The sequence below is a fragment of the Colletotrichum graminicola genome (genome assembly GCF_000149035.1).
Source record: "Colletotrichum graminicola M1.001 genomic scaffold supercont1.5, whole genome shotgun sequence".
Classification (NCBI taxonomy): domain Eukaryota; kingdom Fungi; phylum Ascomycota; class Sordariomycetes; order Glomerellales; family Glomerellaceae; genus Colletotrichum; species Colletotrichum graminicola.
Genome location: NW_007361009.1, coordinates 573,194 through 601,019, shown reverse-complemented (window position 1 = coordinate 601,019; position 27,826 = coordinate 573,194). Strand labels below are relative to the sequence as shown.

At 55.1% G+C, this 27,826-nt stretch overlaps 8 protein-coding genes across 8 annotated transcripts; 4 read left to right on the top strand and 4 right to left on the bottom strand.

Moving 5' to 3' along the window:
- Window positions 1-9,047: 9,047 nt before the first annotated feature.
- GLRG_02535 (pirin) lies at window positions 9,048-9,905 on the top strand (the record flags this gene model as incomplete). Its single annotated transcript, XM_008092544.1, has 1 exon — window positions 9,048-9,905. One exon carries the CDS (start codon window positions 9,048-9,050, stop codon window positions 9,903-9,905), a length of 858 nt encoding a protein of 285 aa, XP_008090735.1.
- A 566-nt stretch (window positions 9,906-10,471) lies between these two features.
- On the top strand, window positions 10,472-11,164 carry GLRG_02534 (essential protein Yae1; the record flags this gene model as incomplete). The annotated part of the gene is made up of 1 exon (XM_008092543.1): window positions 10,472-11,164. The coding sequence occupies one exon, from the start codon at window positions 10,472-10,474 to the stop codon at window positions 11,162-11,164; it is 693 nt and encodes a 230-aa protein (XP_008090734.1).
- A 1,957-nt stretch (window positions 11,165-13,121) lies between these two features.
- GLRG_02533 (uncharacterized protein) lies at window positions 13,122-14,507 on the top strand (the record flags this gene model as incomplete). The annotated part of the gene is made up of 1 exon (XM_008092542.1): window positions 13,122-14,507. The coding sequence occupies one exon, from the start codon at window positions 13,122-13,124 to the stop codon at window positions 14,505-14,507; it is 1,386 nt and encodes a 461-aa protein (XP_008090733.1).
- Window positions 14,508-15,072: 565 nt separating this feature from the next.
- On the bottom strand, window positions 15,073-15,444 carry GLRG_02532 (uncharacterized protein; the record flags this gene model as incomplete). The annotated part of the gene is made up of 1 exon (XM_008092541.1): window positions 15,073-15,444. The coding sequence occupies one exon, from the start codon at window positions 15,442-15,444 to the stop codon at window positions 15,073-15,075; it is 372 nt and encodes a 123-aa protein (XP_008090732.1).
- A 181-nt stretch (window positions 15,445-15,625) lies between these two features.
- Window positions 15,626-16,559, bottom strand: GLRG_02531 (cenp-O kinetochore centromere component; the record flags this gene model as incomplete). The annotated part of the gene is made up of 2 exons (XM_008092540.1): window positions 15,626-16,434; window positions 16,490-16,559. The coding sequence occupies 2 exons, from the start codon at window positions 16,557-16,559 to the stop codon at window positions 15,626-15,628; spliced, it is 879 nt and encodes a 292-aa protein (XP_008090731.1).
- Window positions 16,560-17,632: 1,073 nt separating this feature from the next.
- On the top strand, window positions 17,633-19,305 carry GLRG_02530 (acetyl-coenzyme A transporter 1; the record flags this gene model as incomplete). Its single annotated transcript, XM_008092539.1, has 2 exons — window positions 17,633-18,921; window positions 18,972-19,305. The coding sequence occupies 2 exons, from the start codon at window positions 17,633-17,635 to the stop codon at window positions 19,303-19,305; spliced, it is 1,623 nt and encodes a 540-aa protein (XP_008090730.1).
- A 200-nt stretch (window positions 19,306-19,505) lies between these two features.
- GLRG_02529 (DNA/pantothenate metabolism flavoprotein) lies at window positions 19,506-20,699 on the bottom strand (the record flags this gene model as incomplete). The annotated part of the gene is made up of 1 exon (XM_008092538.1): window positions 19,506-20,699. The coding sequence occupies one exon, from the start codon at window positions 20,697-20,699 to the stop codon at window positions 19,506-19,508; it is 1,194 nt and encodes a 397-aa protein (XP_008090729.1).
- A 924-nt stretch (window positions 20,700-21,623) lies between these two features.
- On the bottom strand, window positions 21,624-23,178 carry GLRG_02528 (major facilitator superfamily transporter; the record flags this gene model as incomplete). Its single annotated transcript, XM_008092537.1, has 2 exons — window positions 21,624-22,531; window positions 22,605-23,178. 2 exons carry the CDS (start codon window positions 23,176-23,178, stop codon window positions 21,624-21,626), a joined length of 1,482 nt encoding a protein of 493 aa, XP_008090728.1.
- Between the last annotated feature and the right edge of the window lie 4,648 nt (window positions 23,179-27,826).

Genomic DNA, 27,826 nt, shown 5'->3' with positions numbered 1-27,826 from the left:
GGCAGGCAGTACGGATATCAGTAGCCCACGGATGTATTTCTGCCTTGAACTGCTCTAGGCCTATGAAGAAGAAGGAGCAAGCAAGCCGCAGACCAATACTCGGGCAAGTACTAGTATTTGGTGATGGTGGTGCTTACCTTATGCAGACAAGACTGGAAAGAAGCACGCCAGTGAATATGTATGTGTGTGTTCCACGGCTTACTAATAAGGTAGGTACCAGGTAGGTACGCACAGACAGACGTTCGAAAGCAGGTCACGGACATTACCGACCGATGAGGCATGCTGAACAAGGTCAAATCGAAAGAAAAAAAAAACTATTTTCCCATTCTCTCGACATCTCATCATTTGACAGACAGTTGCCATGGATATCAACACCATCTCACTCATATTGATCACTCATCATCAAATCAATGGGTCTCGAAACTCCTTCGCGCGACATTCTCCAGACACTGTTCCCTTCCCGACAGGCGCGGTTCCCGCTCCCGATCTCCATTTTCCAGTCCCCCGTACGCATGGATACGCCTCCTTGCTTACTCCATAATTTATTTACTCCTCACTTTCAGGTCGCTCATGCTGGTTGCGCTCTTTCTCCCATCCAACGTTACGTGACCTATGGTTCTTGTCGACATTTCGATGCTCGTGCGTCTACCTAACCAACACTCGACCAGCATCGACTCCGCCCAACTGTCCGAGACCTGCGTCACATTCGCGGAGCCTCCCTGTCCTTCTTACCGGAATCTTTCTTGTCATCCAGCCTCTCATTCAAAACTACTCGCATGGCTACTGCCCTATTCGATATCACCCCCGTATCCACGCATCCGACACTGCAGCTATAGCGAGGCATTTCACGTCCAATACCCGTCCCGCTTGAAACTGCCCTCTTTTTTACCCCCGTCGTCCTTGCATCGTTAACGTTACCAAGAAAGCTCCGCACCAAATCCCCCATCCCTGACACAATAGAAACATACAGCTCTGCCGGCCTTTTTTTTTTTTTTTTTTTTTTGCGTCCGCGAGTCATTTTACCGGCACCCATGGCGTCCTTCGCAAGTCAGGCATGGGCGAGTTGGCCATGGCTCACACAACGCCTCGTGGCAGAGGGTCCAAGTAAGTGTGCTGCCCTGGCAGCCTGGCTTCGCCTTGGGCCTGACGGGCGCTCCTAACAAGGATTGTCTCCGTATACTTGACGCTGTGCAATTCAAGTTAAGTTGCTGGACGTTCCAGGCCCGACCCAAATTCTGCATACCAACGCCCGACAATATTGCAAAACCTCTGGGGCGGATATTGCTACTCCCTTCATGCACCACGATATCATCACTTGTCATCTTCTTTCAACACCACAGCATCCAGACCGGCATACGTCAGTCGCCCACACCGTCGAGACGTGGGGACATGGCGCCCGCAACCTTCAATGGCTCCGCGCGCGCTTCATTCTCCTCGGTTTAGCTCTTCTTGGGCCCTGTCATGCTCACTGGCATACGATACTCACTTCATCCTTGACAGTATCGATCTGCCCCATATTCTGCTCAGGTACAAGGTTCATTCACGTACAATTCCGAGGTTGCCAGGGCGTACCGGGGAGGCTGTCGCCAAATCCTATCGTGAGACTCGTCGAAATGACATCGGTACCGAGCACCGTGGTGGGCTCGTATACCCGTCTTCGGACCTTGAGATATGTGCACTCCTCTGCTCTGCGGGCTGCTTTGTACATGCTACTGCCTACATGCTACTGCCTACACTCGACTAGATTGACAGCCTTTGGCCTCGCGATACTGCAGCCACTCAAATTCATGACGAAATTCTGTCTGTCCGATGTCGACTGCGCGGTCTTCCAAGCCGCCGCTAGCCATTGAGGGCTCCGAATTCGATGCAGGGTGCGCTGTGCCGTGTTGCCCCCAACGGACCGATCCCCACAATAGCGACAGCGGTGCTCAGCGGCCTATGCATCCGACCACGCTGGTCTATTCTCAACTTGGTTCAACTCGCATCAACAGTGGAACTCCTGGTCCTGGGGCCTGCCGGAGAGCCTGCGAGGGCATCTGCAACGCGGCAACAAGACACATCGGTGCCAGGGTGAAACGCTGAGGTCAGTGTGCTTCTCGTCTCCGACTCCCGACTTCCAGATCCCCCCGCCTGCAGAGCGGATGGTCGACTCCTAGTGTAGAGCCGCCTCGGCGGATTTGTTGCGTCTTTCGCCAAATCAGCCCGACTGGGGAGAACTCCAAAGCCCAGGGTCTGACGAAAATGGAGCGGAACAGACTGTGGCTACCCAACCTCCAGCCTTCCATTATCGGAGCATGGCTGGCGTCAGGCAGCTCAGACTTGAATTCGACTCTGGGTGGGTCGTGTGGCTATGAAGGCGTTCTCAAAGCATGTCTTGACATGTTAAACGGCTTCAAAATTGCAACAAGCTTTGTCCACCGCTAATATCCGTCTGCTACGTCTCGTTCGGCCTCAGAGGGCGCCAACTTGACATGTGACTCCCCCCATGAGCGTCATGCGCGACATCGGATCTAGATCGTCCAAGTTACGGATGATGGGTGGTCCTGACGCCCAATAAAGGTGTCGGTCGGTTTTGACAATGTGCATAAACAACCTCAACACCAACAACTACAGTGCTTCCTGATGATTTGGACATTCTACGAGCAGACGTGAGTCCGCACCTACCTAGAATCGCAATGCAGTCTTCGAGAAATGGACAGCCGCGTTCCCGCAGGCTACTTTTTGGGCAGCTGCGGCGGCCTGCAATAGTTGACGGTATGCAAGATGGAAACGAGTTCAGTGCCTCGCATGTCAGCCTTCTCGAATTAAGCCGGAGCAGGTGCGAGAGTTATCCCGGTTGACACCGGCGCGTTGTACTCCGTATTTGGGTATTTGGAGAGTCATTGTGGATGGCGGTGAGTAGGAGTGGCTCCAATGCCCCCCAGCAACGCCACCCATATTGGCCTGGAGAAAGCGACACACGAGTCGACTGCGCTAGGATGATAACAACCTCCATGCCATGCTTCCCTAGGAGAAAAGTCAGCGTTTCGAACAAGGACCAGCGAGTTGTCGTCCTATTGGTCTGGCTGATGTCTCTTATCCAGGCTACCCCCACATGCGTACTTTAGAGCCTGGCAATCTCGGTCAAATGGTGTGGCCCCCCCCCCCCCCCCCACTATGGCTGTCAACCTGTAGGACTTGCTTGTTGTGTACCGGTACTGCTCCGAGCAGTAGTGCTGATCCGGGAAGCCAACCAAGTGACTATCGATTGTCATCCGGAAAGTCTCGCGGTTCTCGACCGAGGACCGATGTTGGCCGTCCTGACGGGTAATGTTGTTGCGTCGCTTGTGGGTCGGTCGTCTTCCCGCAAACGAGTTTGGGTTGTTTCTTGTGGTTCCATGGTCGGTCGGTCCACCTGACAGAGTCGGCCGACACCGCTCTCGAGACGGCTGCTGATCCCAAGAGTCGGATGTAAACCGTCGTGGATTTCGGAAGGAATGGCGCAAGGGGACGATGTGTGGTTGATCACGTCTGAAAATGGGTGCTTCCGCCGCGAAACCCTCGAACTGCGGATATGAAGGTGCCCCGCGTGGGGGTCTGCTTCTGTTCTGGCTGGGCCAAGCGCGCAGGGAGCATACCGGCTGCGACTTGGAAGCCGGTGGCGTTGCATGTGGTTGGTTGGTCTTCGGTCAGCACCAATTCACCAGTTGACTACTCCGTACTAGGTTTGCTGAATGAAGCCACAGCCTCTTGTGTTCAAGAGACCGGTTCCCTCCACCATGACGCCCTACGTGGGCTGTGCTGCTACTCGTCGGTTAAGTAGGACGGCAGTTGCCTCATGCCGCTCGAGTCCCTTTTTTTTTTCACCCTCCTCGGGGGGGCGACAATCGCTGCTACTGCCGCTGTTGTTTGCGGCCAGGCTCACGTTCGGCATTGCGAGTGGCCCGGAAAGTATCCCAAGGTGGGATGGTGCCCTACCTCGGGATGGTCGCAAGTCGTTCAAGTCCGGTTTGCTTCGATAGAAAAAAGAAGAGGAGAGTAAGGGCGCTTTATAAGTCTGCTCTTATCTCTCGTACCAAATTCATCAAGGTGTAGGGTTGCTCTCAAAGACGTGCTTGGGTAGGGTAGCTGACTCCTTTGCACCATTCTTCTAGCAAATTGCAAAAGCCATATCGCCAGCGATCGGCTCGCGTGCGCAATCATCTCCCTGTCGTAGCATCCCTACTTATCTCTATCTCTCTATCAGCCTGCTCGTCTATCTTCGATGTGTGGTTCTCTCCGGACCTGCCCAATCTGCCAGGAAAGCAGAACTAGGGGAACCGGGAAACGGCAAACGGCAAACTCTTGCTCTTCATAATTGGCTTAACCATCCGTCGTATCTTAATCGCATTGCGCATTTCACTCTTATCTACGGGACAGGTCCTTGAGCTACCCGTCTACCCACCTTTGCAACACGAAAGGTTTTGTGCGCGCGTGACTCTCGAGATAACCTCCCTGCCGCACACAAACCCTTCGTGCATCCATGCGTATGTGTGGCCAAACATGGGCACTTATGCAAGTTTTGGCATTGGCGCCGGGCAGTTTGCTGCTGCACCTACTGTAGTAGGTCAAATTCTTTATCTTTTGGCACATCGCGTGGGCATGCATCTCAAGCGACCTTCTTATCTCGTCTGAGCGGAAGTGGACGAAGCGGACCCTTATCTTTTCTCCAGGTTTCGCTTCCCCGGACATGGCTTGCCGGTGGAGTAGCATCTTTTTTGGAGATATAGATGCAATCTGCTGCTGCTCCTCTTGCAGGAAGTTCTCCTGCCGGAGGGAATCATTCCCGTACCCTTCCCAGCCTACCGACCCGAGGGCTTTCGAATCGCCTTGATACTCCCCATATTTAGACATCAGCCTCACTAGGTGGGAGAGGAACGGTTTCCATCAACGATGCGATGGAATACAACACTTGGCTTGCCTGATACGACGAAGTCGGACTGAGAACCATATGGGGGCACGAACTATGCGGATGCATTCAGCACGACGGGGTACACGCATCCTCGAAGTATCATTGTCTTTTCGATGCGGATAACGACCGCTGGCCTTTGAACTATCAACCACAACACCAGCACTACAATTTCTAACAACAATACAACTGGCTCATCGGTCAAGCGAATGCCCGATTGCAGAGAGAACACGATCAGTTCAACATCATCTAGCGTCAACGAATTTACACTCAGTACGAAAGGGATGCCTCCATCGGGTCTCCCTAGCGGCCTCGTGAAGATCCCAGGTACAGCCAGTAACCTCATGTCAGCGGCTTAGCTTTCTTGAACGCTCTGTGCCACGTCACTCAGATGATATCGATCTAGTACCTAGGCTGGGCTAGTGCGCAGCCTCACCTGCTACACATACCTACCGCCACTAATGTTACAGGGCCGCACTCGAATATCGCTGTGGATAATCACGAGAGGACAGGGCCGCCTCTCTGGCAGCCCACCGTACCGAACCGATTTCGCAAGCTTTAGCCCGATACGATCCGATCCGATATCTCGACGTTCATCGCTTCTCCTTTCCTTCAAGCCTACCTCCTGATAAGTGTCGGCGCATTATCTAAAGTGGACATCCACATCGACCGCCATCGCCGAGCTTAGCCCCCTTCGTCAAGGGCGGCGAAAGCCCGGCCTTTTACTATGGTCTTTGCAGTCTCTCTTGCGGATGGACTGCTAACCGCCTGGATATGCTGGTATCCTGGACAAGAGATTTAGGCTCCCATAAAGGACTAAGGCGGTTTGCGGTTCGAGGGTGCTTTGCCGGAGGCAACCCGTGGGGGGCGAATAACTGTTTCCGTTGCCCTTGGCTCGATCTTCGACCTTGGGTCAGCAGGAAAACCATCAAGACATTCGGTCTATGACCGCATGCTCCTTGCGGACTGCTTTGTTCCAGACACATGTCGATACCGAACCGAAAGTTGCATATCATTCATGGTGACATGAGCCATCGGGTTCAACTCGCATTGTCTTGGAGTACGCTCCGGTGACAAACTTCTATACGGCAACAACCCAGGCCGAACAGTTGAAGCCACTCGACATACAACTACCGACGCGCAAGAATGCCCAGAATTTGCAAGTTACTGATGGAAAGGGTGAGCATGGTTTTAGGGCCAGGCGCTGGGAGGCATATCCAAATAGAACAGTGGAGGTAATGGATGGCTATCTCCTCCAAACTGGAGCACATCTGCTCTTATGCGGTGTTTTATTCTACGGAGATCACACGATGCCGAATATTAGCCACATGGTGGCGGTTTGTTATAGTCCCTTGACGGAACATCACTAATCAAGATGGACAGAGGGCATCTGCCGACTGGTGTTGGCCATTGGTCTTCGGCCGCGTGCCGCTCGCAAAAGACAGGCGAGGTGTCAGTCTTCCTAGCAAGAAAATATACTCCTCAATCCTCGACCACGGAGGCAATTGGAAATGTTCAGAAGGCTTAGGGAACGGTATGGTAGGTTGTACATAATGAAACAATGAATAGAAAGGAATCTCTCGGCTCCTTTCCATATCTGTTGTAAAGAATGGGTTCTGTCGATCGTAAACAGCAAGCCCAGCACTACGCAGCACGATTCAGCCTCAGTAGAGAAGCCTTCGTTGAGCTACGAAGCAAGTCTTGCGACTCGGGAAAGCCAAGCTAGGCAGCGGCCGGTGCGGACAAAGTCTACTCTCCTGGTCCCCCGGCTCGTCTCCGTCTCTGGCATGCAAGCATCGTGTTGGCTGTGCGCAATGCAACCCTACGCCACCCATCGCGGGTTCGGTGGTCGATGTTATGTTCGCTTATCGAACTTTGCCGTGGCACCGCCGAAGTCCACTCCTTCACTCTCGAGTGGGTTGGTTCTTCATTATATTGGGGACCCGTCGCGATTCAGTGTCTGCCATCACAAACCAAATGATGTCGTTCATTGGTTGATGTGACGGGGAGAATCTTCGGGTCCGCGCAAATGTATACGAAATACTACATGCGGCCTTACCACGGCTCTGTGGGCGAACTATGTGAATCGGTACAGCAGTTCAGAACAGGAGTGTTTTGATAAGTACAAGTGGCTTGCGGGCAAGTCGAGGAACATGCTTTGTAAAGATCCACGGTGTAGCTACCGCTGGATATCTGGAACAGTCTGCTTCGTTCCTCTGGCTGGCCCAATCATCGTTTTACCGCACCTGCTGGCCTCGCAGCATGTCCCGCGTCACGCGTCAAGGGCAGCCGAACCCGCAGCGTCACCCTCCAGGAGAGCAAAAGCAAGCAATGCGGCCGATTCCGAGGAATCTGTGAGTTGTACAAAACGCCTACAACAGAGACGCAAACCGCAAGATCAACCGGATTGTCTACAAGGAAACTGCAAGGGACGCTTCACAACGAAGCCTCCTGAACTGTATTCCTAACTTGCATACGGTAAGGTGGGTACAAGATAACCCTCACACTCGTCGTCAACCCTGAACAGGCGGAAAACTCTTGCTGTTTGTTTGGCTTGGAGGTACATCTGCCCCCCCTCCCCTCCAGCCGCCAGGGGTAGTCAAGTTCGCAAAGAGGACGCCGGTATTTGAGCCGGCGGCGAGGACTAGAAACCTACAGTGATTTGGCTCTGCGATATTGTTGGTTTGTAAACTGCAGCAACATCGGGAGGACCAGAGAGTCGTTAAAAGGCACCATGCTTACCATACAGAGAGGCGATTGGTTGTGGGTTTCCGTCGACGGGCATAGTATTCTATGCAAAGAGGTGGGAAGGCTTAAGACGAGGAGAGGACAGCGAGGAGTCAACACGATAGATTAGGATTGAGATGAGAACGACGTATGAAACCTTTGATCTTTTCTTGGAGAAGCATGATCCTGAAGGGTCGACCTTGTTGCGACGACTGCTGTAACTTCACGCGCCGAGCCGGTAATGTCATTCAGCTTCTGCTCCTTCTTGTATATCAATGCGTCGAAGTAGAGCATACTAAATAGTCCAGAGAGTCTGGGTATTTCTAGGTCATGGACTGCTTGCGAGATGCCTTATGTAAGGCTTGGCCATCATCATGTAGGGAGCAGCTTTTCTGACAACCCCGGCACTAATGGAACTCGAGTTTTCATTTGATTATTGAACGATTTTTCATTTGATTGTTGAAGAAGGTTGTCTCTCTTGCGGCACTCATCTACGGTAACAGAAAAACCATACTAAGTCCAAGGTGCTTTGCGTCCGAGAGATGTCTTGTACCATTCAAGCGGTTGATTCGGCTGGACTGCCGAGGCATGCTAGATTCGGAAGGAGAACGGACAGTTTGCTGTAATCCATGAGCTTCAGAGGACACGGATGCAAAAACCGCGTCATCTACCACTGTCTAGGTGTCTCTGGAGCCTCCCCTGTTGAAGAAAACCAACAGTATAACTCGTTGTTGAGGAATCGTCAACCTGAGTATCATGTGAAATAGCAGCCCAGTTGGGTGTAGTTGGAATTTGCTTGGCTTGCGATCCACGGCCGAACATGTGCCGGCTCCCGGGCTAGAGCATTACGTCACAGGCGCCCACCCTGTCTGTGCCACCGAGCACGTGGGGCAAGCGTTCCCACAAAGTGCCTGTCAGCATGAATAATCCAGTTCGAGAGCAGCGCAGTTGTTGAAAAATCCAGCCAGTCATCACCTGCGGCGACGCCCCCCCCCTTAGGTAACCGCTTAGACAGCTTCACCGGGGGGGTATGTGTAAGACCCTTACAGTAGTCTGCAGCGTCGGGACATAACAACATATAAGCTTTTAGAGGGAATTGCAAATGCTGAACAACATTCCCAGACCAGATTCACGCTGATTCTCGATTATACTAGCTCTTCTTCATCGTGCGAGAAGCCCCAAGTCTCAAGTATATATGTCTCGTATCACAACCTTCACTGCGATCATCGCTGTCTTCGTTTCCATCATCATCTTCAACACACAGTTAAAGAGCTTCTTCGCAGACATCACCTCTTCACTTACCAGCACCAACACAACAACTACAACCACCACAACCACTGCAATTCCAGCCATAGTACCAGACTCGTCTGCGCCTCCGATGCTCAAGAACACAATGTCCAAGACTCTCCACCACGCAAAGATCACGCCGCACCGGAGCAGCGCTCGCGGTCATGCAGACCACGGCTGGCTCAACACCTACCACAGCTTCTCGTTTGCCAACTGGTACGACCCGCGCTTCAACAACTTTGGCGCGCTCCGCGTGCTCAACGAGGACCGTGTCAAGGCCAACTCAGGCTTCCCCACGCACCCCCACCGCGACTTTGAGATCTTCAGCTACATACTCTCGGGCGAGCTGACGCACCGCGACTCCATGCTGCAGAAGGGTGCCGAGGGCGGCCAGAGTGACAAGTTTTACCGCATGCACCGCGGTGACGTCCAGTTCACCACCGGCGGCACAGGCATCGCACACTCGGAGATGAACGAGCACAACAAGGATACGGTGCACTTCCTCCAGATCTGGGCCATCCCATGGAAGCGCGGTCTGCCGCCTACCTACCACACGCGGCACTTTTCCGAGGACGACAAGCGCAAGGGCTTCGTCAAGATTCTCTCCCCTCTCAAGGCCGGGCCTGACGCCACGGCGGCCGAGGAGAAGGCCGCGGAGCCGGCGATCCCGGACACCATCCCGATCCACGCCGACTTCGTCATGGGCGCGGGCATCATTGAGCCCGGCAAGGTCTTTGAGTGGAACGTCGGCGCGAAGGTTACAGAGCAGACGAAGCGCAAGGTTTTTGTTCACCTTCCGGCGACCAAGGGCGGCAAGGCAAAGGTCAAGATCGACGGCCGCGATGACGCCGTCTTGTCCGAGGGAGACGGCGCGTTCGTCGACGCCGTCAACGCCGGGGACAAGCTGAACGTCGAGAGCGTCGGCGAGGCCGAGGCTGAGGTGGTCATTCTGGACACGGCGTGAGACCGACGGATGGCGCCGCAGGCAGGATGGAAGAAAGCTTTTTGTTTTTGAGCGACTTAGAATATCCGACTTTAAATACCACTTGACTTTAAAGTTGACGTAGCGACCTCGATGTTACTGTGACAGGCCGAGCAAAATGAGTAGAGCATATGATTGATAGAGGAACAATAGACTAGCCTTAGAGCATGCATAAAAAATGAATAAAGCAGTCCAATGTAGTTTCGTCTAATGCCGTTCTTGACAACAGTAAACGCAGAGAGCTGGATCTTCCAAAGTCGACACCGCAAGCCGTGGGACGACGACGACGACGGGCCGAATAAATGCTGAGGGGACTGTGCGCGAATATCTATAAACAGTACAGGGTAGAGCTTGAAGCACGCATTTCATACAGTGCGCATGGCGAGAGGACGTGCGGGGAGTTGCTTGGAAATCGTCTTCCGATTTTTCACCAAGTTCGCCATTCAGACTCATCAACCACCACTTGCGAAACTAACCGCCACCAAGAGATTGTCCCTCGCAAGATCGCGGTGCGCATTATCCGTGGGAAGAACACACCGCCATTTATCATGCATATTCAGCCCATTGACAATACGGAGATTGAGCCCTTTACCAGCGCCATGGCTACCGACCCCCGCCTCACTGTCGTGCCCGAGGCGCAAGAGATCTTCGACGACGTCTGGGGTTCGGAGCCGGGCTCGCCAACCAATGTGCCCCAACATGCGCCCACAGGGACACACCCTGGCGACATCCCGAGACTGCAGGCGGAACACACCACCGCTGGGTACCGCGAGGGAGTCACTGTGGCCAAAGCCCAGAGCATCCAGGTGGGGTTCGACGAGGGCTTCAGTCTGGGAGCCGAGCTCGGGTCGCTCGCCGGCCAGATTGTCGGCATTCTGGAGGGCATTGCCGCCGCCTTGGTCGGCCAGGACGAGGCCGTCGTGAAGGCCGCGCGCAAGGCCTCGGACGACGCCAAGACGGAGCTGAGGACGGACTCCATCTTCACACCCGCCTTCTGGAATACCGACGGGACCTGGAAGTTCGACGTCGACGAGCACGTGGGCGAGGAGATCCTCTTCTCCGACGTGGCCCGCGCCCATCCGCTCATCCAGAAATGGACAAAGGTCGCAGACGCCGAGGTCGAGCGGTGGGGTATCGTCCTTAATGCTATCGGCGATGTGCAGGAGCATCAGAGGCAGCCTAGCCCGGAGCGGGCTCCAAGCTCCGCCGTGCCACAGACGAAGAAACCTCTGGACTGGTGAGGTCCTCGAAACGACCAAGCTGTTTATCACACCTTTTGTTTTTACGACTGAAGGTTTCGGAACGAGCTGGCCACTCGGCAAGCCAACCCTCGTCGACAGTGCCGCGGGCTTGACATCATGGGCATGCCCGGGCCATTGTTGGTATCCAGTGAGTTACCGTGCCGCTAGGCTATGCCGAATGGGGACACTATATGCTTACTCGATGTGCTTGCAGAGTATCCGTAAATTGCGTTGATATGCCGAAGTGTTATCGCTCGAGCTCTATGAGTTTCCAGGAAAATCGGGGAATCCTTCGTTCCTAGAGCAGAGTATATCGGACTTGGGTCCGGTTCCCTCACAGGATTGCGCCGTCTGTGTAGATGGGCTGTGGCTGCTGAGAGGCTTGGGATCGAAGCCAAGCCGCGAGTTCGACGCCTGCCGTGCGGCTTGCTTGCATCATGGCACAGCAGGGGATCCAGGATAGAGTTCTGTCTCGGAACTGTTCTGCCGTCGTTTAGCCTATCTGGGTATGAACGGGGAAGCGAAGCAGTTTCGTAGTAACAGGGGGGTCCGGCAACCTCATGCAGGAACAAGTCATGTCTCTGCCCGTTCAGTTCAAAATCGATTGCCCCTCAGCGAGCCCACTGCATAAAGAAGGGAACTGCATGGAGAGAACATGGCAAAAAGCTGGCCAGCCATCACCGCCATGGGTATTTTAGGTCATGGAGCTCAGGTGTTAAGTGCACAAAGCGCAAAAGTCGGTCCACTGCCAAACTTCGGCTATAGATGCAAGAATTCCACCGCGAAGAGAGGAACACCTCCGATCCCGTCTCATTTCGTCATTAACATCATGCTATGGTGTACGCAAATACCACGGCCCAGTGAGCGAACACATGGCTCCATAGGACATCGGAGTTCGCTATAGTAAAGGTTGCATCCAACTTGTGCGTGCCTGGCGCTTGACCTCAGTAGTTAAGCGTGCTCATGGGGGGGTTGACCCATGGTGTTTCAAGAGTGCGGCTGTGCTGCTTCACCATTGGAAGGGCCAGCCTATCCCATGGTGGATGTCTCTTTAAGCTCAGCACCATTAGCGCTGGATTTTACAGGGGTCCCCGCTGTTGAACGTGTTCGAGTCGGGAGGCGCGCCTCCTTGTTGTCGGAGGTGGTGACATTGTCAAGGCCCTCCCCTCTTTCCCGTATCTGGCTTTAGCCCTCCCCCCTGTGCTCCTTGGACGAAGATCTGGAGCTTCTGCTCTGCACAGGGATGGACGGTGATCTCAACTGCTTCGTTCCTGTATCAGAACGTTCCAAGCTGGACGGTGCCCGCAGCCCATCTACAAGTTACCCATCTCAAAACCCTGTCAGCCTTCAATGCCTCTCTTCTTCCTTCCCCAAAGAGATCAGAGACATGGGTGCCCCCCGGCTTTGCCTCTGTTATACCTGCACCTGTCGTCCGAATCTGACCCTAGGTAATTTTGGTCAAACTTCATCCGAGCTAGGTCATTCAAGCGATCACGCCCCTGATCGACAAAAACCCATGGACGAATTACACATACACGGTCATGGGGGCGTTCGATGGGGCGACGTACCCCCCGTGCTGGCGTGTTATTCATCTAAGCTCATAGGCCAGGAGAGGGCTTTTCTCGGAGACACGATGGCATGAGGCTAAGTCAGTACGGCGATTCGACGAGAAACTCCGCAAGCCTATTCGGGTGTTTGGGTCTAGCGAGCCTACCCTGGTCCCTATCGTCACAATGCCCCCCCCCCCCTGTGTGGCTTTAGGCCATGGAAAAGGTTGAAAAGGGCAGCCGTCATCCGGGCCATGTCTCTCCTCGTTCTGTCTGTTCTTCAGTATCTCTGATACCCTCACATTCGCTAATACCTTGGACCCCGTTCAACGCTCTCTATATCCCCTCATTTCCATCCCAACTCATCACATTCTTTCACTTATTCGAGAGAGCGCCACCACCAACACGCAATGCGTTGCTCCGCCATCGCAATCCTCGGCCTCACGGCCGTCATCTCCGCAACATGGGACGGCAATTTCAGCTATCCTCCCGGCATCGAGCCCCTAGGCATGGCCAGCGGCGATGCCGACTTCAGCATCAAGACCTTCGGCCCCTCAAAGGCCCCGCCATCAGACTGCATCTCCGTCTGGCACCCGCCACACCCCAACGTCTACATTGATGACTGTGACAACGACAAGGAACCCGGCTGGCACTGGGTCCACCCGGGCAAGCCCAAGGACAGTGATCAGCCTGATCAGTCGTGCGACAAATGCGACAAGCCTGGTAAAGACATGCCCGGTATGAACACGCCCGATATGAACACGCCCGGTATGAACACGACCGGTATGAACATGCCTGATCAGCCTTGCGACAAATGCAACAAGCCTGGCAAGGACATGTCTGACATGCCTGACATGCCTGAGCAGCCTGATCAACCGTGCGATAAGTGCGACAAGCCTGGTAAAGACATGCCCGGTATGAACACGCCCGGTATGGACATGCCTGATCAGCCGTGCGACAAGTGCGACAAGCCTGGTAAAGACATGCCCGGTATGGACACGCCCGGTATGAACACGCCTGGTATGAACACGCCAGGTATGGACATGCCTGATCAGCCGTGCGACAAGTGCGACAAGCCCGGTGAAGACATGCCCGGTATGGACATGCCTGACCAGCCTTGTGACAAGTGCGACAAGCCTTATCACGACAAGCCCAAGTATATGAGTCAGCCAGAACAGCCTGCGCCGACCTCCTGGAAATGGACGACCTCGACCATCACCCAAACTTCCTTCTCCACCGTCATCAGCTGTGCACCCACCGTTACCAACTGCCCTGCCAACGGTGGCGGCGTCCACTACACGACTGTCACCGTCTCTGCCGTCACAACGATCTGCCCTGTCCCCGTCGTGCCAGTCCCCGCTCCGACGACGGTGCCTGCTGCTCCTCCGGCGCCACCTGTAGTGCCAGTTGCTCCTCCAGCACCGCCTGCGCCGTCTGCAGAGCCAGTCACTCCTCCAGCACCGCCTGCGCCGTCTGCAGAGCCAGTCACTCCTCCAGCACCGCCTGCGCCATCTGCAGAGCCAGTCACTCCTCCGGCGCCGCCTGCGGTGCCCATCTCCAACCCATCTTCCCCTCCCAGCCCTCCCGATGTCCCTCCGGTGCCGTCGAACCCGCCTGTTGCCCCCCCTGCCGCCACGACCACCATGCCCGACATCGGCACTATCGGCACCATCACCAGGCCCAACGCCACCGCGGCCACTAGCCAAGCCATTGTCACTGCCGGCGCTGTTCAGAACGCCCAGCGCGCGGGCGGTGCCGTCGTCGCCGCCGTCGTGGCTGTCGCTGCCTTCATCTGAGAGCACTCCCGGCGATTGCAGACTCGTTTGTCTTTTGCTTTTCACGTGTCACTGGAACGAAGCCCAGTGACAAGTTTTCGGGCAGAACAGAGGTACATCACGACAATGGCTTGTGGATATAACATCGATTTATGGTAATGACTGGGTTTCAATAAACGATTGCGGGACTTCGTTCGGACGGCGTAGGGAAGGTTCCTCGGGCTTCGCAAACTTGGGCGAAGGGGGAATATAACTTTGGAGTCCAGGAAAGCCTACTTTATTAGTTAAAGCTAATACAGCGGGTTATGTGTTTTTTTCTTTTTCTTCAACATTTTGAATACTTTGTTTGCACTTGTCAACCCGTGGTCTCGAAACAAACCCTGTGATTCCTCATCCACATGTGACTGCCTTCTTCAATGAGCTGGCTTCAGACGCGATATCACTGTGCCTGGCCCCGCGAACATGTTTACCGATTGCCTTTGGCGTAGTGGGTTCAAGCACGGCGTGATTGTGCCGTATGTCAACGACTGAGGATCAATGGCAGGAGTACAGTTTATGTGGAACCCCTAGGGCGGATCGATCGCTCCTAACCTTTTTTTAAGCCATTCTGATTGTGGGCCACTGCAATCGAGTGACTAAATTGGGTTCCTGTCGCATGATGTGTAGATTGAGTGCAATGTGCGCCTTTTGTTTTTGCCTTTAGGCAAAGTTGCGGATGCCCCTGATCTCTCCATATACGAGCCGGAAGGCCTTGGGTAACGATATCTGGTGCTGGGACCCGAGAGCACAACCTCATCTGGCATATGCAAAACTTGCGGCGGCGGGAAGTTTCGAGAGTTTGGGACCGGTTGCTGCCATGAGAACTCGACTCATAGAACCATTCTGAGAGGCCGGAGTTGTTGGAGTAGGGTCGACAACTGTCTCGAGGTGGGTCCTTTTCACCAGGATCCGGGTGCATCGAGTTTCCAGTCGATATGATGTGACTTGGGAACGCCCCTGGTTTCCCTCACAGAGGTAGCCATCGGGCAATACCACGACCCTGCGGACGACCCGTTGGATTAGAAGCCAGGTGTACGTCGTTTGGATTGCGACCTGAACGGCAGACATCAGAACCTGTCATCTCTGCTTCCATCACCGCCTCAAGTGCTCGCCAACCGCTGTGCAACATCCTCCACACGATGGCTGTCGCCAAGAAGGTCTCTCGTGACTCCTCGATCACGTCCTTCTGAACCAAGCACAACAAGCTTTTGTATCTGCCCATCCTCGCTCATGACCAGCCTGCCCGCTCTGCCATCGGCCCATTCGATGCTGATCTGCTTGGCTTCGATATCAGCGGCTGTGATACTGGTGACCGCCCGCTCCGAGTCTTCATCTGTATTGCCGCTGCCACGTAGACCAGCTGCCTTCTGCAAATCACCGATAACGGCGGTGCGGTTGTGGAACCTCACAATCTCCCTTCTTAATGTCCGGACAAAACGAGACAAGTCCTGAGGTTTCTGTTCTTCGTCATCGGCCGGTTTTGGTGCTGGGAGATGACGTGCAGCAAGGGCTGCTAGTGGAATACACGGAGGTATGGTGTGTCGGTGGACTCGCAGGTGTCGGGACTCCTTGTATGGCCGGTTGAGCACGACATAGTATGGCCTGCGGAACTTGGCGTCTGACATGATTTCGATGCGAATGCCAAGGACGTGACCACGATCAACGGCATTGGGATCGGGATCTCGGACCTTGAAGGTCGTGACTGTCGCGCAGGCTCGGTAGAGACATTGCTGATCGTGTGCATCTTGGGCCTTGGATCGGGAGAGGACTTGGTCGCGGGCCGGGCTCGGCTCGGAGGGAAGCGGGAGGGTACTGCGTTTCTGCTTGTCGTCTTGCAGGATGGCCCGCGTCGACTCGGAGGAGAGGAGAGCTGTGGCTTGTACTTTCAACTCCTTTTTCAAAGAGGCAGCTAGCCGCAACAACAGTCAGCAACTGCGTGGAGTCTGAGTGGCTTGATCACCTACCTTTGGCTCGGAGGTCATTGATCTCTTGGGTGAGGGCCTCGGCGGCAGCATCCTGCGGTTCTGTTGACATGGCGCATCCAGTGTGAGACTCGGAAGTAAAGCCGCAGTGATGTGGTGGAAACTAAATGATTGTCGTAGCCTGCGATGTCGTGATCCGGGTGCTCGACGGGGTTGACGCGTCTTGGTGAAGTAGTTGACACTGGTTTACTCAAGAAGCGCAACGTAAACACAGCTGGACCCAGTCACAATCCAAATGCGACGCTTGCCTCGTGGGGAAGCTTATCTAATCTTTTATCTTATCGCCTCTCGGTCATCCAAACGAGGCATGGCGCCAGGGGTCCCAGGCAGCATTTCCGGGTGGCTTTCCTACAGTGGAGCACGGCTGGGCCTGGGTAAGCTTCTCTGCATCTTCTCCGTTTGTCCTTTGCCTTCGAAGCATCGTCGCATTCAAGAAACACTCTTATCTTGAGGTGCTTCGGTAAAATCCGCATTGTTTCGGTCCACTTTGGACTCGGGTTCTTTTCTCTCATCAGACTTTATTCTTACTCCTCCTTACCTACTGTCATTTTCTTTTGGACCCCGCAGTTACCAGTCGGTCACATTTCATTCCCTCTTTGCCACTGGCGTTTCCTAAAAAGTGCCAAAGGCCACGGTTGCGCTTCCACCCGTCCTCCTCCTTCTCCTTCTTCTTCTTCTCCCGTCCTTCCTTCTACCAGCACAACCGCACAGGAAGCCAGGCTCTCGATCGCCCGGCTGCCTAGTGTCATTTTGCCTGTCATTGGTTTAAGGCTTTTTTGTTTAAGACAGTTTCGCCTTGACTCCCACGGACGTTGCTCCACCCCACCGTCTACCTTATCTTGTCCTCCCTCTCTGGACAAAGAAACTCGACTTTCTCACGACACCCAACTTGTCGCATAAAGTCTCGCAATCCCTATTCCTACACTTTCAGCACCGCTACTGGCGTCCGAATCTTTTATTTCCTGCTAGGAGACAGAGCTGCGACGTAACATTCAATTTAACAGCCATCCATTGCAACCCAAGCCCCAAATGAGCGTCCGAACACGCCGGAACAAATCTGTGAAGCGAAAAGCTTTGGCCGATTTAGCTGTAGATACGGACACGAATGGTCACGCCAACGGCACGATGAACCAGAATAACGTTGAATACCGGCGCAAGGCCGCGGCTCCCGACTCCGACACAGTTACCGCGAACCTCATTTCGCGCGAATCCTTCACCCTCGACGATCCCGTCCCCAAGACCCCCATCGCCAATAACCATGGCTTCTTCGAGCTTCCGGTACAAGACCAGAGGAACTTCCTGCTGTTGGTGCTTCTGTACTTTCTGCAGGGCGTGCCCATGGGTTTGGCGGGCGGCTCCGTGCCTTTCCTTATGAAGGACCACATGTCGTACAGCGAGATTGGAATTTTCAGTCTGGCCTCATATCCGTACTCTTTGAAGCTCCTCTGGAGTCCTATTGTGGATGCAGTCTGGAGTCCCAAGGTCGGTCGCAGAAAGAGCTGGATTCTTCCCATCCAGCTGCTCTCCGGGCTGGGTATGCTGTGGCTCGGGTCGACTGTGGAAAGTATGATGGCCAACACCGGCAAGCCCGGCGGCCCTACCGTGTGGAACTTCACTGGGTGGTGGTTCTTCTTAGTTTTCATGTGCGCCACCCAGGATATTGCTGTGGACGGCTGGGCCTTGACCCTCCTGACACCCGGGAACGTTTCCTACGCGTCTACCGCGCAGACTGTGGGTCTCACTGCCGGTCACTTCTTGTCTTACACGGTCTTCTTGGCATTCAACTCCAAGGACTTTGCGAACCGCTACTTCCGCAGCTCTCCTTTGGACCACGGACTGATGTCTCTTGGTGGATATCTTACTTTCTGGGGCTGGGCCTACATTGCCATCACCATCGGGCTGTCTCTCTTCAAACGCGAGGAGAAGACCAAGAACGAGGATGGCATCTGGGATGTGTATAAGATCATGTGGGGTGTCCTCAAGTTGAAGAACATCCAGACCATCATCGTCGTCCATCTCATTGCCAAGATCGGTTTCCAGGCCAACGATGCTGTCACGAACCTCAAGCTTATCGACAAGGGTTTCGGTCAGGAGAACATGGCTTTAACGGTTCTCATCGACTTCCCTTTCGAAATCGCGCTCGGATACTACGCCGGCAAGTGGTCGCAAGAGTACACTCCTATGCGTCTTTGGTGTTGGGGGTTCGTGGGGCGTCTTGTTGCTGCTCTCATCGCTCAGTTAACTGTCACCATTTTCCCGGCAGGCGGCGTCACCCCCTGGTACATGCTGATGGTCATCGGCGAGCATGTATTCTCGACTTTCACCAACACGGTCATGTTCGTTGCCGTCTCAGCTTTCCACGCTAGAATCGCAGACCCTGTCATCGGCGGCACCTACATGACTCTCCTGGCTACGTGAGTCAACTTTGCTCTCTGCTACAGTGCCTATGCTAACATATCATCAGTGTCTGCAACCTTGGTGGTACCTTCCCGCGCTTCTTCGTCCTGCGTCTGGTCGATTACTTCACCGTCGCAACCTGCCATCCCGGCAAACCCGCGGATCTGAGCTCCCTCAAGGGTTCAGTCATCACCGAGCCCTTCTCATGCTCCTTGCAACCAGACAAGGAGAAGTGCATTGCCGGCGGTGGTACTTGCGATATGGTGCGCGACGGATACTACCTTGTCAACATCATCTGCGTCATTTTCGGCGTCGTCACATTTATGCTTTACATTCGCCCTAGAGTCTTGCATCTGCAGTCGCTTCCCATGAGGGCGTGGCGCCTGTCGCCTTCCAAATAAAGGATGCGCGGATTGTGGATAAAAAAGAAGGTGCATGTTTCATGTCATTGCATCGCACAGCGAACGGTTTGGAGGCCCTTGGAAAGATAAAACAGATGTATCCGAACCCTTTTATTACCGTGTATGCGCGCTATGCCGTTAGCTACGTGACGCTCGCCAAAGTCTGTCAAAAACACAACGTCTCCCGTTCAACTGAAATGTCACTTTTGCAGCGACTGAATGTGCTGCGAATGCAAATCCTGCACAGCGGGAATGATCAAGCTCTCGATCTCCACCTCCGGGTCGCCCTCCGGCAGCGCGCTCGGGTCAAGCGGCTTGTCCTCCCACGCCTCGGAACCGTCGCCGGCAGGGCACTTGCGCTGGGCGCTCGGCACGCGGACCCACCGGTCGGCCTGTCCCGGGGCGACGAACACGACCTCCCACTTGCGCGTGGACAACAGGTTGCCGATGACGAGGTGGTGCTGGTACCGCTCGAGCGAGTACTTGGCCTTGTGCACAAGGATGGACGGGTCCGTCTCGAGCTTGAAGCTGACGACCATGCCCTGCGGCGCCCAGCCGTCGACGAGATTCTGGAGGAACTTGGGCACGGGGTCGAGGTCCACTATCAGGCGCTTGGAGCGGGGGACCTTGGGAGAGGAGTCAAAGTTGTCGAAGGTCTCCTCGTCTTCCGGGCTGGCACCGTTTCGGTTTCCGTTGCCGTTGCCGTTGCCGTTACCATTGCTGTTGCTGTTGTCCTTGACAGGCGCTGCTGCGCCCCCCGAACCGAACGATTCGGTGGCGTTGGTGGACTGGATCTTGTGCTCGGCCATGCGGTCCTGAGGGAGGAAGAAGTCCGAGACGGCGGCAGCGAGGTAGAGCAGCGCCGAGGGGCCCAGGGGCCTCAGAAGTCCGGCGATGGCACGCAGCTCAAAGAGGTAGTCGGTGATTGTCGTGAACGGCAGCATCAGCAGCATGTTGTTGCGTTTGGCGGCCGTGTACTTGCGCAGCACGGCGCGCATGCGCTCCTGGTGGCCTGGGTTGGCGACGACGGTACCGTCGTCGCCCTCGGCCAGGAAGTCGAGGAAGCAGTCGGTGGCGTGGGAGTAGTGGCGCGAGTAGGGCTGCAGGGAGAACTGGCGGTGCAGAAAGATGACGGCGTAGCCGGCCTCGAGGAAGTACTCGGCCGAGGTGGCGCCGCGGGTTCCTGCGGAGAAGTTGTCGATGAAGCGGACCGTCTGCTTCTCGAGAGGCACAGTCGTGCCGCCCGAGGTGAGGAGGACGATGCGCCGCGAGGAGGCCGCGTGGTGGTCTATGAAGGAGCGGGCGGCGGCGACATGGGACTCGAGGTTCTTGGGGGGAGGTTGCGATGAGAAATAGGCGTCTTCTTGGCGCTCGGTTTCATTAGGGGCTGACATCTTGGCCTGGTAAAGAAGAGGTAGTTGGAGATAGGAGTGGATGCTTCTATCTATATGCAAGAACGTGCTTGGTATCAATGCCAGGGAGGATGGGGTGAGATTGGTTGTACGAGTAAGATCTGCGGGCTCGTCAGGGAACTGATACGCAAACACACACGTCGAAGGTATCTCCGATTGCTCAACAGCCCCTCGATGTCGTTAAGAGTGTAAGCCGTGTCAGCAGCGCGACTCCATGGCCTGACCCAGCACAACCTCTTCCCTCCGGAATAATCTTATATGACGTGTCTTACATGCCACTCACCTTGTGTTTATGATGTCTTTGAGGCACGGAAACAGCAGATTTGAGAGTGTGTACAGTGCGACTGCTTTTGCAGTATCTCCTTCAGCTCAAAAATGGGACAAGCGAGCCGATCGAATAGAGATAGCTTGAGAAGTAAGGGGGGTGAAGAAAGTGACGAGGGTTTTAATCCGTCGTTTCCATCGCCGGTGCGGTTCCTCCGCACGGCCGGAAGGAGGCCCGTGCACCACCGACCCGCACCTCCGGGATGGAATCTGCTGCGGATTTCTGGGAACGTACTTGCTTCGGGGCTTCGCGACGACGTCCCGTCGGCGGCCCCATCGCCTATGCGGCAGTGCACATTTCTTACACAACAACTTCCTCATCGGCGTGCGGTCATTCACTCGGCACCGATAGCCCATCAGCCAGGTTTCAACCTGCCGTCTTCAACGGTGATGCGACAAGGCGGACAGTCCATATTTGTGTAAAATGATAGTATTGTAAAGATTCGGTTGCAACTATGTAGGTTTGCTGACAGTCTTGGGTCTATGTACAACATTATTCGTGTGTATTTACAGTCTTTCGTGACATCTGGTTCAAACTGTAAGCGGATCAACGGTAACTTATTTTCTCTCTCTGTCTTTCCCCTAGAAGATTCCCCAAATGTCCTTCCCCACGCAGACAATCTTGGCAGCCATCAGCGCCACAAGGGCCAGGACGTACGTAAGGCCGGTGAAGAGGATGACGCCCCAGTACCTTCCGCCGCTCGCTGAAACGATTTCGCCGCCCACAGGAATTCCAACAAGGCACGCAATTGACACCACGGTGTAAGTCGTCGAGTAGTACCGCCCGTAGTGCTGCGTTTTGCACAACCTGCCAACGCACACGGGACTAATGCTAATGTTGTTTCCGGTCGCGAACCCGAAAAGCACGGCGAACACCACGACGCCCGGCGTGGTCGAGCCCAAGGGCAGCCAGACAGCGAAACACGCGATGATGGCAAGCACGATGGCAGCCATGTTGCTGTTGAAGGGGCCCACCTTGTCCGCCCACCAGCCGGGCAGCGCCCTGCCGACGACGCTGCCGGCGTTGAGGATGGGCAGGATGGAGAAGGCAAAGGACTCGCTGAACCCCTCGCTGAGCATATAGCTTGAGATATACGTCAGGGGAATGAACAGCGCGAACTCCATGAGGAAGATGCTCGCCGTCGTGAGGCTGAAGGCGGTGCTGCGGAAGATGCGCGGATCCGGGTGAGGGCTCGCGTTGCGCGCGGGCGGCAGGCGGGAGCGGATGAGAAAGTTGGAGGCGCCGCAGAGAAGCAGACAGATGAAGCCGACGGCGCGAATGGTCCAGCCCCAGCCGATGCGCGGAAAGAGCGACTGCATCATGAGCGGGAAGACGATGCCACCGATGGAGCCACCCGTGGAGGCCATGCCTATCGCGAACCCGCGGCGAAGCTTGAACCAGTGGCCGACGGCGGCGATCGAGGGAGTGAAGACGAGGGAGCTGCCGAGGCCGCAGAGGATGCCGAAGGCGAGCATGAAGTGCCAGTATACTGGGGGATTGTGAGTCACTGCCACGGAGGAAGCAGGCGGGGGGGGGGGGGGGAGGGCACGAAAACGACTTACATGTGCAGATACTCAGCAGCATGACGCCGACCACAAGACATACCGTGCCGGACAAGATAAGCCACCGCGGGCCATACCGGTCAAACACGGGACCGATATAGATGCCGCCGAAGAAGCACAAGAAGTTGTACACGGAGAAGATCCAGCCGATGGTGCCCTCACTGTACCCCTTGAGCTGGTGCGTTGCGACGTACGTCTGGAAGATGGCCAGGCTGTTCATGATGCCCAGCGCCGAGAACAGCGCGAGCCACGACCCGAACGCGACGGACCACGCGCGGAGCCCGCCCTCGGGGTACGCCTCGTCCTCGGCGGCTGTGTCGATGCGGCCAAGATAGTCATCGCCCTCCTTGCTGCCGTAGCCCTGCTGCTGGCGGGGGTCCTGGCCGTAGACGTCGCCGCCGGCGCTGGCGACGGCATTGGAAACGGAGGGGATCAGGTCGTTGCCCAGGGCGGCGGCGGCGCCGTCGTGGGCCGCGCTCTCGGTCTTGCTCGGGAGCGGGAAGTCGCAGCTGACGTAGTCGGGCTCCGGGGTGAGGTAACCGCCCGTGCGGTGGGTGTCCTTTTCCGGGTCCATGAGGGGATGGAAAAGAAGTGAGGGCGGGAATTCGTATTATGTCTCGTTCTGTCTGCCTCGAGAGTTTCTGCTTTCTTCTCAGGAACCATTCCGTCTTTCTTTCTTTCTTTTGTTTTTCCCGACGTCTCGTGATCCTTTCCTTCCCGCCCGTCTGTGTATACTCTGCCTCTGTCGTTTCCCCCCTCTGTATCGACTTTCTTTTTTCTTCCCACACCCTTTCCTTTTTTTGCTAATTGCGCCCTCTTGGAGTGAGTGGACCATAAAGGAGTGTCGCCGAAATAAGGTTGTTGTGACGGTGATGGGAATAGTCCGTTTCTTGTAGGACAGTATCAAGGTTTGGAATGGACATGGACTATTATCAACATCCAAGATGCCGCCGACGAGCCGCCCGGTTGCGGAGCGGCTGAACGAACCGACTTGTGATTTCCAGTCCCTCCTTCCGATCTTTGCCTAGTCGATCTCGGCTAGAGTAGACTGGTCACAGGAGTGGGAGGGAAAGGGTGGGGGTAGTGGCGGCTGCGTTTGGACAACAAGGTGTGGTAAGTTAGGTGAATTGAATGCAACTATGCAGCCATGCATTCAATCATTACTACGCGAAACGTTTGAAAGAAAGAGGCGAACGACATGTCACATAAGCGAGAGAACCAACAGAAGAACCGCTAGTCAGTAGGTATACCTAGGGTAGCATCATAGAAGAAGAAAAACTTTTCCCTACCCCGTGTTGCGCTGGATCGGGTTCCGACGTTCGGCCCCGGGCGACCGACAACCGTTGCGAGGCAGACAGGTTAGTTCCAGACGGTTCGCTAGCTGGGGGTGGGCCGTTATGGGCCCGGCTTCAACTCTCGGCTCGCTTTTCCTCGTGAGTTCGAGTGTGGACCAACATCGTCTGGCTGTATATATCCGCACTTGCGCACTTCTTTCTAGGTTGAAAGGCTTGGAGGGTATGGTTTGATACATCTCTCGTATTCGGTTTGGTTGATGGGGGTTAGGTGGTTGGCACAACAGTCATGACGAGGATAGACAGGTTGGTGTCGATATGTGGTGGGTGGTTGACTGTAAAATGTCAACACAGGGTGCTTGCGGCCTTAAGACGGGATTGTCGATGAGTTGGGAATTGTGATCGAACGAACCAATACCTAGCGTGTTTCGCTTAGTGGTGGAAATGCTTGCAACCTTTCTTTCCCCAGCCAACCGCCCCCCCGCCCCGACTTCGCCATCCATTCCCCTTCCCCGCTACACTGGCCGGCCGCCGCCACCGCCGCGGGAAATCACAAGTACCAAGGATCACGACTCACCCGACGACGACTCATGGCGGCGAAGTCGCATGCTGCACGAATGCCTAACGGCAATCGACGGTCACGGGCACGAAACTGGCGGAGAAGGCTCCGTAGCCGCCGATCAATTGATTTTGCCTGCCTGCTCCGGCCCAGCTGCATAAACGCGAAAACGACACTACATACGGGCTTGAAGCCGATTCGCTCGTCGGAAAACTCCATCGCGACCAGCATGATCTGGCTGCGCCGTTTAGCCTCTTCGACGATTGAGTTGAGATGACGCTCCGATGGCTCACATCTTCTTCGAACCAGCAGTTGAAAAACGGCTAGCCAAGGGAATGCCGACACACTGTATAGAGCGCAGTGACGTCCGGAAACAAATGGGCAAACCCTCTAAAGGCGAGAAGGAGGAATCCCGGTGGAATCCACACTACCTAACAGAAGGGTAGCTAACGGGAGGGGGGGATGACACCACCCGTAAATCGTCGTTCGGCCGATGGCGGAATGCTAGGCTTGGGCTTCCTTGATCATAGGCTTTTTCTTCACTTTCCCTCCCCCCTTGGTCTGGTCATTCGCCCCCACCTGCCGCAGATCGTCGAAAGTTTTCTGTTTCCTTTGTGTCGGCCCCGGCCGTTGCCAAGTCACCGGACCGGCCTCAACTTTTTATTGTTCGTCCTGTAGTTTACCCAGTCAGCAGATGCACTATGTCGTATCATTACATAAGGCAAGCCTCGGACCCGGGATTTGCCGCCTGGCAAAGTCTGGGCGCTGCGGTTCTTGGGCCAAGAGTCTCAGACAAAACGTGCGCACCTGGTCTGTGCAGAGCTGACAGTGACAGTGCAACCCCCGGATAAATACCATATCCCTTGCCCGATCCAATCCACCACGGATCCTACCCGCTAACCCTACTTCAGACTAGCACAGCGCTAAGTGGCTACCTCACATCAGCAGCTTATCTGATCGCCCGATGCAGACCTCGTAGTGCAGCTCCCCCCCCACTATCGCATCACCGACCACCAACGCAGCCCGGGGAATGCCCCATGCCGCCGACAAATACCCAGACAGCCCAGGGCAAACATTGGCTTTCGGCTTTACGAATACATAGTAAGCGACAAGTATCACCCCTCCTCATCCTCCTTCTCCTCATCCGCCACGTCGTCGCCTTCATGCTGTTCTGCGCGCGCTGTGCCACACCGCCGCCCGTGCTGGCCCACATCTTGACTGGTTTTTTTCTTTTCTTTCTTTCTTCCACTTTTCTTCTCTTTCCCCCCCTTTTTCTGTTGATGCTGCGATGACACATTAGGGGGCCAGCGCCGACCGAGGTCAGAATCCGACCAAGCCCCATCACAGCGGGGTTTCCGCCCCACCCCTCTTACTGCCCCTTTCGGCCTAGGCAGCGAGACTTTGCGCCAGCCAATCCAACCGTATGGAGACTTCTCCGAAGTTGGAGGTGGCATCCGCTTACAGTACCCGCGGAAGAGTGTTACCTATTGAGGGCAAATGACGCTGACGACAGCAAGGCCTCGGCTGGACACGCCCGAACAGCGCCCCTTGGGCCTTGTCCCTCTGGAGTGTGCCGAAGTTTGGTCATCTTGCTGCCTACCCGTGGTTATATCCCTATTCGTTTCGGAGCTGAACTGTCGGCCGATACTCCATCTCCAGACACTGACCAAGGCGCGCGCGCGCGCCACCCGCCCACCATTGCAACCTCACTCTCTCCACTTCCTCTTCGTGCTAAATCAAGCGAGAAACAAAGGGAAGTGATAAGGCCCCCAAAAAAACGGACGGTACAGTGTGCCTGGGGCGCGTCGGTTATCTCGATAAGGGCTCGTCCAGCTGGTGACGGACGAGCGAGAGTCTTATACTCATCGGAGACCTCTGCCGTGGAGAGACACTCGTCACGTTCGATCGGCTGGACTATGCCGGGGGGCGAAAGTGAACCGGGAATGAGTACAAAGAATGAGTGTGAAGACTGTGTTTCGTCTGCCCAGTCTCCATCCATTGTGCTCGGGTTTCCCTTCCCCCCCCCATGGAAGCCCGCACGCTCTCGGGCCGGGCCTGTACCGAGATGACGCCGCCAGCTAGCCAGCCACACACCCCCTTCTTCTCTTGTCGTGTCGTAAGGTAATGACTTGTTTCGCAGGTCGATGTTATTTTGTTGAGTATTGGGCATGATACCCATACTGTGTTTTCCTCACTGTGTCACTATCATTGTGTACCTGAACAGTCTCAAGAGTGACCGTGTTGGACCAGTATCTGAATTTCGCATGTCAACGGCTCGTGTTGGGGCCAAGCACCGTCGTGCCTAGGTCCCTAAGCCAAGGTACAGACCGTGGATGAGATTGGTTCCTCGCCGACACTGATTTAGCGCATGTATATGGACCAACCGGAAAAAAATCAAGGGAAAAAAAAAACACCACACGCTCACCACACACAGCCAGCCCGGGTATCTCCGCCTGTTTTGCCTTTTGCGTTGTTTTCGTGTGGCGTGTACCTGTGCGACCCTGGCGAGGGACCGCCCTCTCCTTCTGGGTTAGGGGAGAGGGCCGGCGCCTGGAATCGCAGCCAAAAGACGATCATCGAATGGGTCCTCCGAGAACTCATCGAAGAGCAGGGTCTGGTCTTCCACTGTCGGCTTCCTCAACATTCGCATCGCGTGTCTTTGTGGTCAATATTCAAACTTCCTTGATTTCCTTCTTCCTTTTTTTTTTTTTTTTTTTGGTTTGACCGTAACTATGGCTGCTGTGTGGTGTGCCACCTGTCATTGCCCACACCTCTGGGCTCGTAAGAGACCGAAGCGTCACTCGGGAATTTCCCGTTATCCTCCCTTAGCTGCCTAGAACTTCACTTGATAATAAGACCTCATATTTGCGGCTGTAAACCATACCTGTTGCAGTCCATCTTCCCCAGTGACTTTAGTCACGAAAAGAGCCTCCAACCTTTCCGTCAACGGCCACCACTCTGTCGCCCCTTTTTGAGCCTGGATCCGAGGCCGCTCAGTTGTTGTCGCCTTCGGCGCCAACGGCGTGGGCCACCACTGAGTAGCCGGGCCGAAGCCTTGTGCTAACAGCCACCAGACCCCGCGTGAAAAGGTTGCTCGCTGAAAATTGACAGTTGCCGCCTTCCGCAAGATGATGCAAATGTCAGAAGAAAACCCAGGCCTGTCCTGTACTGAAATGCTCCGGAATCCACCGCCAGTCTCACCGTGTCGGTCAGTAGGCCTCGAGCTTTCCAATAAAAACAGGTCTGCCCTTATACACCCTTCATGCCAACCGATTCCCCCCTTTCGTTCACTTTATCAGCTGGTTGCTTCCATACAGGGATGTGTCGATCCCGCTGCGGCAGCATGGATACGTCAATTCGGTCCTGTCGTG